This window comes from Lissotriton vulgaris, chromosome 5 (assembly GCF_964263255.1).
Source record: "Lissotriton vulgaris chromosome 5, aLisVul1.2, whole genome shotgun sequence".
NCBI classification, from domain to species: Eukaryota; Metazoa; Chordata; class Amphibia; order Caudata; family Salamandridae; genus Lissotriton; species Lissotriton vulgaris.
In genome coordinates this window covers 1,218,863,527-1,218,880,942 of record NC_141693.1, presented here as the reverse complement: position 1 = coordinate 1,218,880,942, position 17,416 = coordinate 1,218,863,527, and the positions used below count along the sequence as shown (strand labels likewise).

At 48.9% G+C, this 17,416-nt stretch overlaps 1 protein-coding gene across 1 annotated transcript in view; it reads right to left on the bottom strand.

Moving 5' to 3' along the window:
• LOC147712331 (uncharacterized) overlaps nt 1-17,416 on the bottom strand; it is a 240,567-nt gene that overhangs the window by 93,105 nt on the left and 130,046 nt on the right. The window contains exon 7 of the mRNA XM_086923032.1: nt 4,013-4,150. Within this exon, the coding sequence (XP_086779158.1) occupies nt 4,013-4,150 (138 nt within the window). The remainder of the gene's footprint in view (nt 1-4,012; nt 4,151-17,416) is intronic.

Here is a 17,416-nt window from a genome sequence, read left to right as displayed (position 1 = left end):
GCCATTTATTATTCTGGATAACTTTTCTACTGCATGGTTTTGTCCGTCTGGGGCTATTGGCGAGACAAAGGAGTACTGGTGTCTTGAGCTTCGATTATGTTGTTTCCAAATTGTTTGCACTCCAAAGCTTTGTGGCTGTTTTCTATCTCTCTATTGACACTTGGTGTAGGATCTTCAAATGTTTTGTTTAGGTGAGCTGCCCATCCTGGTTCCGTTATGCATGCATTATTTGTGATGATCTCATTGTACCAATAACTTATTCCCAGAAGAGCCTGTTGTTGGTTTGTTTGGCACAGGAAAGTAGATTTGTCCAGAATATCTCCGGTTTTCTTTCTGATCAATCCAGATATGCTTTCTATATAGCTTCCTGGTATTCTTTATATGTTCCCAGGCATGATTTGGGACACTGGAGTCTTTTTTTTTTGACCGCCCCTCTCAGTTCTTTTCTAAGCAAAAAAGCTTTACTGGAGAGACTTACAGTGTGCTTATCCCTTATTTTCCGCTCATAATCGATTTGGGTACCTGATTTAATAGTTTTTTTGTGAAAGCGGTCCAATTCACAAATCGATTTCATCGTGGAGGGGTGTTTGTTTCAAATATCTTTTAAGCTAACAATGTTAGCTCTGGGAGAGATTCTGCTGACCATCGAATGCGTTTCCAAATGAATGTAGTCAGGTTGCCAATGTCAATGGTGGCCGGCCGGTGTTTTGGGAAGCTTATTTTTAGTTCAAGAACCAGGTATGAATGTTCACTTCGGTTTGAATATTTTATGGTATATTTCCCAACATGGGCCAGCAGTGGAAGCGGTAGAATTGTATAATCTAATATGGACTGGGCACCCTGATAAGTCCATCGAGGGGGAGTATCATATTTTGTTCTGCCAATTATTACTCGCAGACCTAGGTGTTCCAAGGCTAGATCTAGCTTTTGACCATTGAAATCCTATTGTTTGCTACCAAGGACAATTGTGGAGGAACTGACTAGACTCATTGGCTGCTGCTAATTTCTCATCTTCATCCGGGGTATAGCTAAAGTATGAATTAAAATCACCAGTTATTATCTCCCAAGCTGGGTTCTCAAATCTAATAGTAGCTATTATCGATAGAAGTTTTTCATATTGTGTTTCTTTTTTTCTTGAATTTGGATGCAGGTAGACATTAATTAGTATAAAAGTTATTGTTGGGTAATTTGACCATTGGTCCATTTTGATTACTTGTGGATCTGGTGTCATGCTAGAAAGCTGCTCTTATTTGATGTTCAGTGCTGTTGATATATATATACTGCAGGGCCACCCTTTGGTCTCCCACATCTGTGTTTTTGTTGTGGTTACAGATGGTGTATATAGTTGGCCACTTCCTTACGCTCGGCCAGCCAGTCTCTTGTAATGCAATAATCTCATAGTGCTCCCAATGTGCGGGAGGGCCATTGTCCTTTATTACTTTTTTTGCACCTGAAATATTCTAGGATAGAAGCTTTAAAGAGTTGTTATGGGTACTTTTTCTTTGTATGGCAAGTCATTTTGTTCTCGGAGCATTGAGAGTTGAGGCCATCCATTTCCAGCTATTGGAATCCTGTTGCGACTTTTGTCTACAGTCTATTTCTTCAGAATCGCTCATTTATCCTCTGGCATTCTATAATACTGAATACACTGGACTGCTTTCTTCGTCTATGCTATACCTCCTGGGTGCCTTTAGTAAAGGTGCAGGATAACGTGGTCTTAGAGATTTTGACAGTGTAATACCCCAGATTTCAAACTGTTGTCTGGCATTCATAATTATATGCATGCAGTACTAAAACAGTCGTAAAGTTGAAGTGCAAAACAATAACAATCCCAAAATGAATGAGAAAAATAAATTAACATTTGGGGCCAGATGTAGGAAGGCAAATACCGGTCGGTAACGGCCGATTTCGTCCGTTACCGACCGGTATCTGAAGATGGAGATGTAGGGGCATGTTAAAATACAGAATCGGTAATTTTACCGAATCGGTAATTTTACCGATTCTGTAAAATACCGAATCGGTAAAATTACCGATTTTGTATTTTGACATGTAGGTAGCACTGCAATCAGTGCTACAGGGGTTTAAGAAATCGTTATTTACCACCAACTAGAAGTTAGTGGTATATAATGAAAACCCTTTAAAAAGCATTTTTTTTGCTTTTTAAACAGTGCCATGTTGCAGACATACATGCCCTAAGGGCATGTATGTCTGCAACATGTGCACCCATGCACAAATGAGGGGTGCAACAGGGTGCCAAAGTGACACCCTGCCACTCTTCAATGTTTCCCCCAATTACCAAATCGGTATTTACCGATTCGGTAATTGACATTCATTCCTATGGGCCTCCAGGCCCATAGGAATGAATGGCAATTACCGTATCGGTAAATACCGATTCGGTAATTACCGAATCATACCGATTCGGTAATGAAATCGGTAAAATGACCTAAATCCCGATTGCCAGTTCTTAAATACCGAATCGGTATGATTCAGTATTTAAGAATCGGTAATCTGGGATTACCTACATCGGGCCCCTAGTAACTAAAATGTCACCAAAATTCGAACAAGGGGAACTGGAGTTATGATTTTTTAAAGTTTTAAGCAGAAATATGATATGAGGGAACCTTTGGTGTGCTCCCTTTCTTGCAACTGGCTTGGCAGGTGACACAGAAGCGACAGAAACCGTTCACCTTTTCAGACATCTGAGGCCAACAGAAATGGTTGAAAAGCTTTGCCAGGTCTTGGCCTGACCCAGAATTCTAGCTAAGAGGATGTCATGGGCCAGGCTAAGGAGAAACTCTCTATATAGATGGGGGACCACCACTCTCTTGGTTGCCCTTGGTTTGGCGTCCTTCCCTCACTATACAGGAATCCCTCCTCCCAGTATACCTAATGGGTTCCATTGACATCACCTTGTAGTTGCCTGATAGCTAGCTGTCTTATGCCTTAAAAAATGAGACATGTGTTTTGACCCTGGCAGGACCTCCTGTTCCTTGGAGGTCCACCAACTCTGGCATGTTTCCTAAGTAAGCAGTCTCCGCTTCAGAAATCAGGCTTTCCCCCTCAGGGTTAGGCTCCTTCTGGGACTTGGGACCTTTAGAAAGAGCAGAAATACATCAGGATCAATCCAAAACTTTGCAGGTGATCATAAAAAAGAGGCTTTTCCTTATAGTACACATCTGTTCAACAATACAGTTCTTCTGGTGGACTAGATGGTCAGGCTAGTTCTCAAGGATGCTAATTAGACTGTTCCCTTATCTCCTTCCTCTGGCGTATCCTTCAATTCATCTGGCAGCAGCACGCTTTTGAATTTAGGGTCCTGTTGTTGGGCCTCTTGTTGGATCCTTTATGCTTCACAAAGCTTCTGAGACCAGTAAATAAAAAACTGTGTGCCAGAGGATACTCATGATCAACTACCTGGATAATATCAGTACACAATCACACTACACAATCACACTATGGTCACGTCTGGAGTTAGCAACAAATCTACTTGAAAGCGTCATGATTAACATAGAGAAATCACAATTAGTCCTGGTACACTGCCTAACATTTTTGGCGTTTGTGGTGGACTTGAGGACACCTATCCTCAGACTAACACTAGCAAAATGATGGCCATTAATATGGAACGGAGGAACATGCTTGCCAGGCACAGAGTTACGCTGAGAAAACTGGCCAGATTTTTCGTATTTGGCCTCCGTTATCCAGAGCATTTTCCCAGGTCCACTCCTGTAGAGGGTGCTTCAGAGGCTCAAGAGTGCTCACATGAAATGGGGAATTGCGTATCTGAAAACTAAATGACTTTCAAAGGAGGCCTGAGTGGAAACCCACTGATTCCAGTGGTGGCCTGGAATGGAAGGGTGATTACTGGAGCCACTCCGGACCTGCTTCTGTAATAGGATATGGTGCAAACTCACTTTGCTTAGGTGCATGAGGCTGTCAGGTGTCAATAAGCAACTTTAAAGATGGCCACAATGTCTAAAACTATTCTTTTTATAGACAAGTAGACAACACATACCTGGCCGCATTATGACGAGCCTTGCCATGATGCCATTACTAATCACATGAGGAAACACCAAGCTAGGGTGCCTGAGTTGGATGCAATTGACAGATGCTACTGGTCCTCCTTCCACCTCTGAAGAGAGCTGCTGCACCCCTGTATTGGAAACACAGAAGATAAAAATTTTATTTACTCACTGTGACAGCGTCCTCTAGGGTTTGTGGACTCGAAGTTATTCAACAAGCTACAACTGTGTCCAATTGTCTATAAACTGTCAAGTGATAATGGACATAACCTTTGACCACAAGCTGGACACCTACCTTATCTGTCAAGTCACCCACATTTGGTGGATGTTATGTATTTACCCACCTACTAAACTGAATGGCTTCATATACTTTAATTGAGTCACCCCTGTTTTTAAACCTTGAACACCCTACAAAACAGAGTTTGTACTCTGTTCACATTAATGGAATCACCCTCTTAAGTACTTCACATTACCTGACAATTTCAAGTCAGGAGGTTGCATTTGCCACTAATGAAACCTGGTCTGCCATGATTTATGGACAAGTCTCTAGGGAGTGGTAAAATACACTACACACTTTCCTGACATGAGTACAATGGAATACCAAAACACACAAGATGATGGACGGAATGTTGCACAATGGCAAAACATTCACCCCCAGTCACAGATCTGGGTTTAATCCATCGTTATTTTGCTCACCAAGCCACCCCAATTCAGACATGACCATATGCAAGTCAGTCTTGACCCTGTGCCTCATGGGAACAGTCCAGCCCGAACTGCCAAGCCATGTCTTCCCTGGACCGGAATCAAGCATCCTAGGACCAGTTTCTGGCTATCAGCCGTCTTCAGCCAGGATAGCTTGACTCCAGTGGCTTAGTGAGCATGGGACCCACGTCTGGGCATACCCATCCCACATAGTGTGAACAGCAAAACACACAAGATGATGGACGGAATGTTGCACAATGGCAATGGGGGTGAATGTTTTGTCATTGTACAACATTCCGTTCATCATCTTGTGTGTTTTACAATGGAATACCACCTCACAGCCGTGCTGAAAACTGTGTGAGTTAAACCACCCCTACATCCTACATTATTCAACACTATACCATATAGTACCCAAACACTTCAGTGAACTGCTGGAAATAGCCATCAACACATTCTAAACACAGACTTTGTGTATAGCACTGTATTATGACTATTTAACATAGACATGTGCCCAAACACCCACCGGTGAACAATATATTGTCAACTGAAGCTCTGGTTTTTCTCATAGATTGTTTTGCAACAGACTTTTGCTTTGATACGTTTTCTATATTTTCCTCCGGGCCACGGCCTGGGTATGGGTTTTCTGGATACCCTGGCACAAATAACTTGGTCCATTTGCCAATTTGAGACAACAATCCCAATGGACTGCAACCACCCTGGAATCCACTGAGCATTACTTGAGTGAGGTGCTACCTTAACGATCAGTTCTGTGAGATTTCACACAGATGGTCAGTAAAACCCCAAGCCCTCTTTTATTTGCAAATATCTTTTTATTGCAGCAATGTCATGAATGCATACAGTATAATCGAGCCATTCCCCTTGGCGCTCAATTGAAGCGCAACTCCCCCACCCCGTATTACACAGCCATTCAGCTCACACCCCGGAGGTTGAGCGGCAATATCATGGGGGAAAAACTGCGCTGGAGCATTCTGTATTTGTCCATAACTACCAGGTGGTTGGGAAACTTCAGAGCTGCTTTTCGGTCCTAACGCTCCCTCTTCCGTGCCCCAAGTCCAGTTGAACCAAGAGTCACTTTTTACCCTTACTGAACATCCAACCCCCCCTCCCCCCTCAACACTCCCATCCCCGCCTACCCCTCTACCCTCGCCCAGAACCACCCATAACCGCCCCCGCCCCCGCCCAGTCCCCCCACCCCCCCAGGCGTGCCAGAGTACCACCGAACCGAGTTCTCAACCCTCCCAACTAGATCAGATCCGAAGCAGAGCACCAGGATTTATCAGCAACTATTCGTAAGTCACCACATTGGAATGCAAATAGGGGATCAGCAGAGTGGGCCTAAGCCGTCCCCCCGTCAGGCGGGCGCAGCGCCGGAGCCGGACTATGCACCGGGGTGTCCTCCTCTTCCATGTCCAGGAGCGTGAGATCTAGGACCAGCCCCTCCCACGCCCTGGCCCTCTCCAGTGCCATGTCATTGCCTGCCCTGAGCGCGGCCTGCAGACGAAGCTCACCCTCACACCGAGCCCATTTATGTAGCTCAGCCTTCCAGCGCTCTACCGCGGGGCCCCTGGTCGCCTTCCATTGGGACGTAATGGCCCGTTTCGCCAGGAGGAGCCCCAAATCCAGAAACTTGCTAGTAACCTTGTTTTTGGATGTGTGTGGGAACCAGTGTAGTATGCAGTGTGCCATGGTGAGTTGCAGGTCCCTCTCCGTTACCTCCCTCAGAACCTCCACTACCTCCCTCCAAAAGGACCCCAGCTCAGGACAGGACCAGAACATGTGTTGGAAATCGGCGAGATCCGCCGGGCAACGCGGGCAGGACGCCGAGTGGGTCGGGAAGTATTTATGTAGTTTGTCAGGGGTCAGGTAGGCCCTGTGTAGGACATCAAAGTGCACCAGCTGGAACCTCGCGTTGCGCGTCCCGTTTCGGGCCCCTTCCAGTATGCCATTCCATGCCTCCTCGGGGATCTCAGTCGCCAAGTCAGCCTCCCATTTCGCCTTCAAGGCCAGCAGTGGAGCGACGGATTCCGAGACCATGCGTCGATATAGGCACGTGACAGCCTTGACCGTCCCCGCCATCATCACGACGTACTGGCAGCCCAGGGACAGCGGTGGCTCCGACATGCCCGCCCTCCAGTGTTTGCGGATCGCCGCCGTTAACGCCGCGTGAAGGAGGAAGTCCCCACCCGCCAGCTCAAAGCGGTCCTTCAGGAGGTCGAAGGGCAACATCGCCCCGTTTTCGTACAGGTCGCCCATGGATGACAGCCCTTGCTGGTCCCATCCATCCAGCCCGCGCCACGAGCCCCCGTGCGGAAGTGCCCGCAGAGTTTAAGTGGGATCTCAGGTGCATACGGGACCTTAATACCGCTCCTTCGGCGATATCTGTTCCAGCATTTTCGGGCCGTCGCAAACTCCTGAGTAAGGTGGAAATCCCCCATCGGGAGTCCCAGGACAATCCGGGACAACACCTGGACCGGGCCCGCCGGTTCTCCTGATCCGTCCTCCCCTTTTCTGGCTCCCGCTACCCACTGTGTTAGCCATTGCAGTTGCGCCGCCAGATAGTAGAGCTCGTAGTCCGGCACTGCAAATCCTCCATCCGCCCGAGGGCGGAGAAGTGTGGCATGTGCCACCCTGCGCCTGCCCGCCCCCCACAGAAAGCCGATAACCATCGATCTCAGCCGCCGAAAGTAGCTCGCCGGGATCCAGATCGGGAGGGTCCCGAAGAAGTAAAGCAGCCGCGGTAAGGTCACCATCTTGAGTAGCGCCACTCTCCCCATGAGTGACAGTGGGAGCGTGCTCCAAAAGTCAAAGTTCCCTTTAGTGTGCCTGATCGCCGATCCGATATTTCCCTCAAGGATATCGGCCCTGTCATGGAAGATCGAGGTGCCAAGGTATCGCAGGCTCCTCTCTTCCCACGTCACGCCCTCCGTAATTTGTGGGCATGCTCTCCGTGGGCGGGCCGGGAAGAGGTGGGACTTCGCCCAGTTCACTCGGAGGCCCGATACTCTGCTCAGCGATTGCAGGAGGGTTTTAGCTCCACGCAGGGAGTCCGCCGAGTTCGCCAGGAACATCAGCAGATCATCTGCGTACAATGCGATGTGGTGTACCTGGCCATAGACGTCCAGGCCCTGATACGCCTGGCCCAGCCGGGCTCGCGCTGCAAGGGGTTCGACGGCCAGGGCAAACAGCAGGGGGAGAGAGGGCATCCCTGGCAGGTGCCCCTGCCCACCCTGCACATCTCAGAGCTAACCCTCCCAGTCCTGACTCTCGCCGTCGCGTTCTGGTAGAGCAGCATCGTCCACTTTACGAAGCCTTCGCCGAGGCCCAGCGTGCGCAGGACATGGAAGAGATAAGGCCACTCCAGGCTGTCAAAGGCCTTCTTCATATCGACAGCAAACACCACTGCCTCGTCGCCGTCATAGGTGTCAGCCTCCAGTACATGCAGGAGTCGCCGCACATTAAGCGCCGTATTGCAGCCGGGATGAAACCCGGCTGGTCCGCGTGAACCAGCATGGGCATGTGGGGGAGCAATCGCGTCGCCAAGATCTTGCTTAAAATCCTGTAGTCCAGGTTAAGCATGGACAGTGGGCGGTACGCTGTTCTGTCCCACGGTTGCTTGCCCGGCTTCAGCAGGGGGACGATCAGCGCCTCCCTCGTGGTCGCAGGAAGACAACCCAGCCGCTTCGACTCGTTGTACAGCCACGTCAGTCGGGGCACAAGGAGATCCGCTTAGGTGAGATAGAATTCCGTAGGGAATCCGTCGGTGCCAGGCGTCTTATTCCTCGCCATGTTCTTGATGGCGACCCGCACCTCTCTCTCCTCGATCTTGTCCCCGAGCCGCTTCGCGTCCTCCTCTCCCAGTTCCGGCAGGTCAAGACCCTCCATAAAGGTCTGGAACTCCTCCAGCGAAGGGAGGACCCTGCTGCGGTAGAGCTCCGTGTAGTAGTCGTAGAACAACGCGTTGATCCCCTGCTGATCAAATCGCGCCGCCCCCGCGTGGTCCCTGACCTCAAGGATGACCGAGCTCCGACGGGCCGGGTTGGCCAGCCAGGCCAGAAGAGCTCCCGACTTGTCGCGTTCCGAGTGCGCTCGCGTGAGGTAGGCCTTGTAGTCAAAGCACCGGAGGCGCTCCACCGACGCCGCCACCGCCTCCCCAGCAGGGCCTCGTGGGTGTCCGGCCGTTCAGGCCTTGCCCTCTCCAGCCCCCGCAGCGTCTCGTCCTCTTTCTCAATTTCCTCCAGTAACGTTCTCCGCACCCCGATGACGTCGCAATGCACTGGACCCGTAACACAGATATGAAGGCGTCCCATTCCGTCGCAGCCGAGCCCGCCGTGACCGCGTTCACCTGGAAGTATGCTTCGATGCCCGAGGCAATTGTGGTACGGAAGAGCTGATCGTCTAGTGCCTCAGGGCAGAGTTTCCAAGCCGGGATCCTCGGGCGGATTTGCGACCAGCGCATCCGCACGAGAAGCGGGTTATGGTCAGAGATCGAGCGCGTGAGATACTCACTGTGGCACACTTCTGCGTGCACGTCCTGGGAGCACAGAAAGGCGTCTATGCGGACGTGCAACTCATGGAGAGCGGAGAAGAACGAGTAGTCCCTGTCCGACGGGTGGTTAGCCCTCCAGGAGTCGACCAGTCCCCACTGGCGTCGCCAGGCAGAGCGCGCGAGTGCCAGTCTACCAGCTGGTGCATTCGGTAGGGGGGGGTGAGATCTGGCCAGGGCAACGTCAGCCACACTGTTAAAGTCGCCGCCCAGGAGCAAGGGTTCCACTAAGAACTGGGCTAGTTTATTGGACAGTAGAGAGAGAAATGCAGGTTGGTCCACATTCGGGGCGTACAAGCAACCCAGGTTAAGGTCCCTCCCATCCAGCTTGCCTCGCACCATTATGTATCTCCCCTCTGGGTCAAATACCTGTTGTGTGCACTGAAAGGGTACCCCCGCCCGTATCCAGATGGCCACCCCCCTAGCATAAGCAGAGTAGCCAGTGTGATAGACCTGCCCCCTCCAGCGTCGCTGCAGTGCCTTCCCTTCCTTAGCTAGCAGATGCGTTTCCTGAAGGAAGGCGATGTGTATGCCCCGCCTGACCAGATAGGAGTGGATCTTGTGTCGCCTATGCATCGAGTGCATCGCCCTTACATTCCATGTGAGACATTTGTAGCCCAAGTCGGATCCCATGGTAGAGTCCACAGTGTCCTATCCACCCTCTCAGCAACCCCCCCAGCACGCCCAGGCCCCACCCTCGTCCCCCCCCAACTTGCGTAATCAAACTACCCCAACTCCCACACCCCCGGACAGACAACCAACGTGGAAACCCCATCCAAACTCAAGTGTCAAAAGCGTATCACTACAGAATAGGGCTGGAGTGGCAGTGACGCCGACCCCAGACAGGCCCGAAGCCCCCCGCCCCCGCCCCACCTCCCCCAACAACACTCAGGAGAGGCCCCCGACTCTCCCCTCCCCCAAGATCTCAGTGATAAGTCCCGGGGGGCATCGCCACCTCACTGCATAGCGTCAGGTAGCGGCCCCCCTCCGTACCCCAGTACCTTACACATGTGGCCAGTGTCCCACGATCCAGCTCAGCCAAGGATACCATCCGCTGTTTGGGGAGTCACCACCGGCAGGTCTGTCTCTGATAGCTCGTGCCCACTGCTGGAGCCAGGGCTGGGAGCACTGGTCTTCGACTGCTCCGATGCGCTACTTGAGGGGCTGGCGTCTCCCTGGCTGATGGCCGCCACTGCCTGCTGGAGCCAGGGCTGGGAGCATGGTCTTCGACTGCTTCGATGCGCTACTTGAGGGGCTGGCGTCTCCCTGGCTGATGGCCGCCACTGCCTGCACCGCCTTGGCTCGTTCCTGCTGCCATCCCGATGGGGATCCAGATCGTCGCGTTGGCGTCGTTTCCGTGGAGCGTCTCCTGAGTGGGGTCTGCGGCGTGGGATCCGTGCCCGGCTCCCCCCTGGCATCCAACCAGCTCCAAGCCTCCTGTGGTGTTAGGAAAAAGGGGGTGCGCTCCCCAGCGACCACCCGCAGCCGCGCCAGGAACAGCATAGCGTAGGGCAGCTGCAGCGATCTCAGTTTCCGCTTGACCGCCAGGAAGGAGGCCCGTTGTTTTTGCACATCCCTGGTGAAGTCCGGGAAGACCATGACCCTGCTGTTGTCGATTCTAAGGTCCGGGATGTCCCTCACCCTCCGCAGTATATGGTCTCTGTCTCTGAAGTGCAGGAGACGCAGCACAATCGGACGTGGCGGTCCCCCCGGCTTGGGGGGGCGTGCAGGGACTCTGTGTGCCCGTTCAATGGCAAAGAACGGTGAAAGTCCTTCTGGGGCCACCTCAGACCGCAGCCAGCCCTCCAGGTAGGAGACCGCGTCCTGCCCCTCCACTTTTTCGGGGACCCCCACGAGGCGGAGGTTATTGCGCCGAGAGCGCCCTTCACTGTCCTCAGCTCGGAGCTCCAGCACTCGTACCTTCTGCGCCATTTCTGCCAGTGTTGTCTTTAGCTCCGCTACGTCCCCAGGCAGACTTTTCAGGGTGACCTCCGAGGTCGCCACCCGCTCCTTTAGCTTCCTATGGTCATCCTTCAGTAGGGTCAGGTCCGAACCGATGGTATCTATGCGCTTTTCGAGAGCTTCCAGCGACGCCACAATCGCCTGCATGATGTCCCCCAGGGAAGGGTCCCGCGGGTGGGTCGAGCTCCCCGCCCCCGGCGGGTCGTCTTCTACGAGGTGACCCGGGTCATCCAGCTTCAGGGCTTCGAAGCCCTTCTTCCTGCCACCTCGTACCATGCTGGTGGGAAGCTAGCTTCGTGTGCCCCTGCGGCGGTCGCCGGCGCTCCCGCTCTCCGCACCAATTCCGTTTCAGGCCCTTCGCTCACGCGTATCACTGGGCCCGCGCCACTCGGGGTCAAGTTCGAGAAGCAGCCCAAGGGCCAGGTCCCGCTCCACCAGGGTCGTGGGGTACCAGCGCTCCGGGTCTGGTCGCCTGGTGAGGCCCCCTACGTCCGGGAGTCTCAGGCAGAGTTCGCGCCCGTGAGCACCAGGCCCGATGCGGCGCGCTGTTCGTGGACGCCTCCGGCCAGGTAGGCGCCCCTTCCCGCCTTCAGATCCGGTACCTCGTGGGGGCGGGCAGCCAGCGCCTCCTCCCCTGCTCTCCTCGCTGTCGCCGCTCGAGCGCCACCAGCCCACCGGCGGCGCCGGTTCCTCAGCGATTCCACCACCAGGAGGGCGGGCCCAGTGCTCCACAAAGTCCCAGGGGCTCCGCAAACGGCCGCCAAGGCAGTCACAGGCTCTCGGGCGGCGCCATCTTAGAGTCAGGCAAGCCGGCCGTCTCTCGTCCTCCGGTCCCACTTGCCAAGGTGCCAGCCAGTGCCCCTCACCTCTGCCGGCACTTAGGGGGTCCCCGCCAGCAAACGGCCAGCCTCCACAGCGTCACAGGGCTTCTCGACACCTCCTGGGCTCCGTCGCCAGTCGCTTCAGACCGTGACGGCGGCCGCCATTTTGGGCGCTCACTTCCCCGGGTGCCCCGCTCTCCGCCGAAAGTTCAGTGGGGGCAGATACAGGGGCCCCCAGTCCTCCGGATTCCTCCTGCGTGCTCCTGATGCCCTCCTGGGCACTTTTGTGGGCTCGGGGTTCGAGTCGGGCGCAGGATATGTGGTGGTGCGAGGTGGGTGCGGAGGAGCTCCGGAGTCCCGCTTCCACCTACATCGGCGCCTTAGCCACGCCCCCCCAAGCCCTCTTTCATCATGACTAGGCACACTCAAGAACACTAGGAAACCTGGAATGTATTTTCAAGATTTATTGAAATAAAAATCCTATCCTAGAGCATCTATGAAAATCATGCAACCTCTCAACGTAGTATCAAAGAAAAGAATTATAACATTGTGATGGTATCGTGAAGCCTATTTACATCAATATCACCAGCTCCTCCTTCCTCTCTATCAACTAGCTAAATGTAGCAACAAAAGGGGTCTACTTCTAGTTTAATAGATGGTTTACACCTGTATACTTTTTTTCTGAATGAGAGAATCAATGTTCAGCAAAGAAACAGCAGCTGCTTCTGTTCGTCAGTAGATAAGCTGAGTGAAGACACCTACAGCAAGGGAAGTCGATTACGGCTCAGTAGGACTGTGCCAGATTATATATTCTGTCTGAACATTGTTGAACATTTCCAAAGAAATAATTTCCAGTACAAACCTTCTACCTTCTCACTTATTTACATTTTAGGAAAGCAGAGTAGGCCTGTGGTTAAACCCCCGGGGTTGAAGTCCAGCAGCCAAACTCTAGCAATGCATGGCCAAAGCTGTTTCACTGTGCGGGTTTTGCTGCCTCTGGGTGAACTGCCCACAGGCCAGGCCCTGTGCCAACACCCCGCCGCTCACAGCCAAAGAGCCTGCGCTTTAGGGGGTTGGCTTTACATATGATGATAAAAAATTACTTTACGTTAAAATAAAACCTAGAAATTTACTGAAATAAACAAAGGTTAAGGTAGTGTTATAATGAAATGAAATCTTCGATAACATTTGAAACTCTAAAAAAGCACAGAAATACACTCATTCTAGTTCTAGTTATTTCAAGTAACTATAACTCATGCCCTAAGGTAACCATCACTCGCACCCTCGCCATGCACTGCTTATTACCCCACAATTTACATCACTCATAACATCTTCTATGACATCAAGGGATAATATCACTGCAAGGAACATTTGCAATGAAATTATCGATGAGAAAACTTTCTATGGCAGGGGTGCGCAATATAGTTACCTTAGGGTATGAGTTATAGTTACCCGAGATATCTACGAATGGTGAATATCTGTGGTTTTCAGAGTTTAAAATGATACACTGATGCTGAACATTTCACCAAACTATATAGTTACTTTAAGTTATACCTCCTTAATTTCTCGATACAATAATGCTGGTAGCCAACGAGTTATGGCAAAACACCTTTAACAGGTCAACACCGCAACCAGCAGTGAAAGTGTTTTATATACAGTCCTTTCTCTCTTCACTGCCATATCTAGAGTGGGAACCCTTTAACCACTCCTCCTCAATGCTTAGGTACCATTTTAGTTGTTCACTAGGTAGTATTTCATTTATTTTATGGCTATGTCAACAGATTACAGAATGCTTCCAACACATAATATCTTTAATTACGATAACCTCAAAGTATTCAAAAATCAATATATCTGCCCATCTTTTGCACTAATCATATTCCTATGTTCCACATCACCACTTTTTGTTTATATGAGCAAAAAATATGTATTAATTTCATTCACATATACACATTAAATATAGCACAAGCAACCTACACCAAGGTACCTTTGCAACATAGATGCTATTTAATCATTTTCTTTCCTATCTTCATAGAAAATAAATAATCAATATGATGTCCAATAAAACTAAAGCTCAAACTACCACAGTACTACATTTTGAAAAGTGTAAATATTATTAAGGTCCCTACTAAAGAGTTAAAATAAGTGTGATAGATGTTGTATATGTACATCTTATGTTACTCATATCCCTTCTTCAACATTTGTTGATTTTAGTTTTATTTTAGAAATATAGCTCTCTGTTAAGTTCAAATCTTGGGGATATATATTCATATTTCAGCAAACCATTGAGACACAAAATGAATCGCAGCTTGAGAGAAACCATTAAGAAAATATCAGTGAATCATGATATAGTGGTCAGGAATGCAGATAAAAGGGGGAACATTGTCTTATGGTCTAAAGCATATATGACTGAAGCGTAAAATCATCTTAGAGACCAAGCATGCTACAGAAAGCTGAACATTGCCCATGTTGAAGAAGTTAAGAAGGGTTTCAGTGAAAGACTAGCTCATTGGAGAAGTGAATGGCTTATCAGCAGCGATGAGTATAGTTTCTTAAAAAATGACAAACCCAAACTACCTGTTTTCTATCTCATCCCTAAGACACACAAACATGGCGCTAGACCACCAGGTAGGCCTATCATTGCTGCGCAAGGGAGTCTATTCGAGAAAGTTTCGAAATATATAGACACCTTCTTGAGACTTTTTGTAGAGGAGTAACATTCATATATAAAAGACACCACAGACTTCCTCAGGCACCCACGCTATGGGAAGAAGAACTTTTACTTATGACACTAGATGTCCAATCACCCTATACGAGTATCAAACAACACGTGGGCATAAAAGTAACACAGCACTTTCTCAAGGAGAGGCTCATTAAGTTTTACAAATACAATGTGATGCTAACCGAAATGATGAGCTGGTCCCTGAGGCACAACATTTTCTTTTTTAATTATGACATCTTCGAGCAACAGGAGGGAACTGCCATGGGTACTTGTTTTGCCCCAAGTTTTGCTAACCTGCATATGAGGTGGTGGGAAGACCAGGCACTGAACAACCCCCCTCTTGAGAAATGGAGCACAATATTATAACATGGCTCCGTTTTATAGATGATATTTTCATCACTTGGCGTGGTGGCACAGACACAGCTGAGAAATTTGTCAGAGAAATTAAGGACAATACACGGAATCTCATATTCACCAGCCACATAAGCAAGACACAGGCAGAGTTCTTAAATGTCAAAATTGAAGTGGTGAACAATTAAATTGTTACTTCCTTATTCAGCAAACCCAGCGCAGAAAATGGTCTGTTACATGCACAGAGTTTCCACCCTAACAGTCAGATACAAAGCATACCACATGGGGAATACCTAAGAGCCAGAAGAATCTGTAACTCAGATAACAGCTTTACCATTGCGAAAGATGAGATGACCCGGAGGTTTCAGAAAAGAGGGTACGACAAACATGCGCTATTCAAAGCAAAAAATAGAGATGAGATTGGAACACTGCTTCATTACTACATACAATACCACTCATAAACAACTTAGAACGATACTACAAAAAATCTGGCATCTTCTAAAAAGTGAACCTATCTTAGGCATGGAAATACCCAAAAACCTGAATCACATTTAAAAGAGCAGACTCGATCCGTGACCGGCTGGTGCACAGTGATGTAGGAGTGGAAAAGAATATGACCGTTAGAGGGCTTTTTTCGCAGTAGCAAGTGTAAAGCCTGTAGAAATGGGAAGAATCTAAAAGAATTTTGTATCAACATTAGAACTCAGAAGATAGAAGGGCACTATACTTGTAAACGTGATTTTGTACTATGTACAATAAAATGTGGTTGTGAAAAACTGTATGTAGGCAGCACCGCCCTACAGGTACATACCAGCATCCTACAACACTTGAGAGCAGTCAAGAATAATGACCTCTTTTATGCCCTAGCTAGACACTGTCATACTTGTCAAAACAATGATACCAAGAACTTCAAATACAGCATGAATGATGGTATAAAAAGTGATGAAAGGAGAGGGGACAGAGAAAAAAGACGTAGGATACTTGAATCCAGATATATCTTGGCACTAGACAGCATAGAGCCAAAGGGGCTCAATGCAGATGCGGAACTGTATGTACACCTTTGATTATGAAACTCAGTGATGGTAAAATGTGCTTTAACTTTGAGAAAATCGTGATTGTCCTGAACTGCTAGCAGTTTGAAATAGTTCTATTTGGAGTCGAATATTTTGAACATTTCTTTTTAGTTGGTGACCAGTCAACTAATGTTTTTATTGTATTTGTTTTATTTTTGCAGATTTAAGAGAATGCGTGCGCATTCATAGTAGACATGAAGACCAGGGAGCAGCAAGTGAAACTTCGGCCCACTTGGGCATGAAGCCACCCACTAGCCATGGGTCTAGTAAGGAGGACAATTATGTTTGAGCCTTGGATATTGACAGCTTTCTGTATTGGCGTGTTAAGGTTATATCTAGACTATATAGGTATTATGTTACTTGTTTTAACTGGACATCAAATTTATAATTTTACAAGCTGCAAAGTAGCTAATAAGCCAATGCACGCCTGTGACGTAAACAGGTGCAAATATGAAATTTTGTGGCTTATACCACTAATCCCACTTGGGCTGGATTATCAAACCTTAGTTTAGGTCAATTGTAAACTATTCCAGGTCTATGGTGTGTGATGCCCTGCAATATGCATGATGGTATGTAAACAGTCCAAAATTGAGATTTACTTGTTAAAAAAGGCGTGAAGCCAAAACGCGCCCTGAAAGAACGTTGTTGTTTCGTTAACTGACGCATGAATAAAGAAACTTGGAAGCACTGAGTGCCCCACCTTCGTTATTTCGAGCAGAAGGAGTTGGGATGGATGGAAGGACGGATGGATGTATATATATATATATTTATATATATATGTTACCTACTGGCGGTCACCAGTAGGTAGTTATAGTTAGAACCTATTATCCATAGGAAAAGCGTTTTTTGTTTTGCTAATAACTTTAGCAAGGTTTGACGAATCTTCGAACAATTCTCCATACAAAAGGTCTATCCAGGTTAGCTCCTATCCTGAAAGTTTGGGGGTGATTTGTCAAGCGGGGGATGAGAAAAAAGGGGGGCCCCAAAAAGTGTTTTTGCCATGTTCATTTCCATAGGAAATTTTATAACAGGCTACAGCCCAAACTGCTCAACGGAATTATACCAAATTTCGCAAAAAGGTAGCGCTTGGTTCAGAAAGCGACTTGTTTTAAATTGGTGTAAATCCATTCAATTGTTGCTGAGAAATTTAAAAAATAAAAGTTTCGATATCTGGGGCAGCAGTGGGTTCGCGCACCCTCCCGACC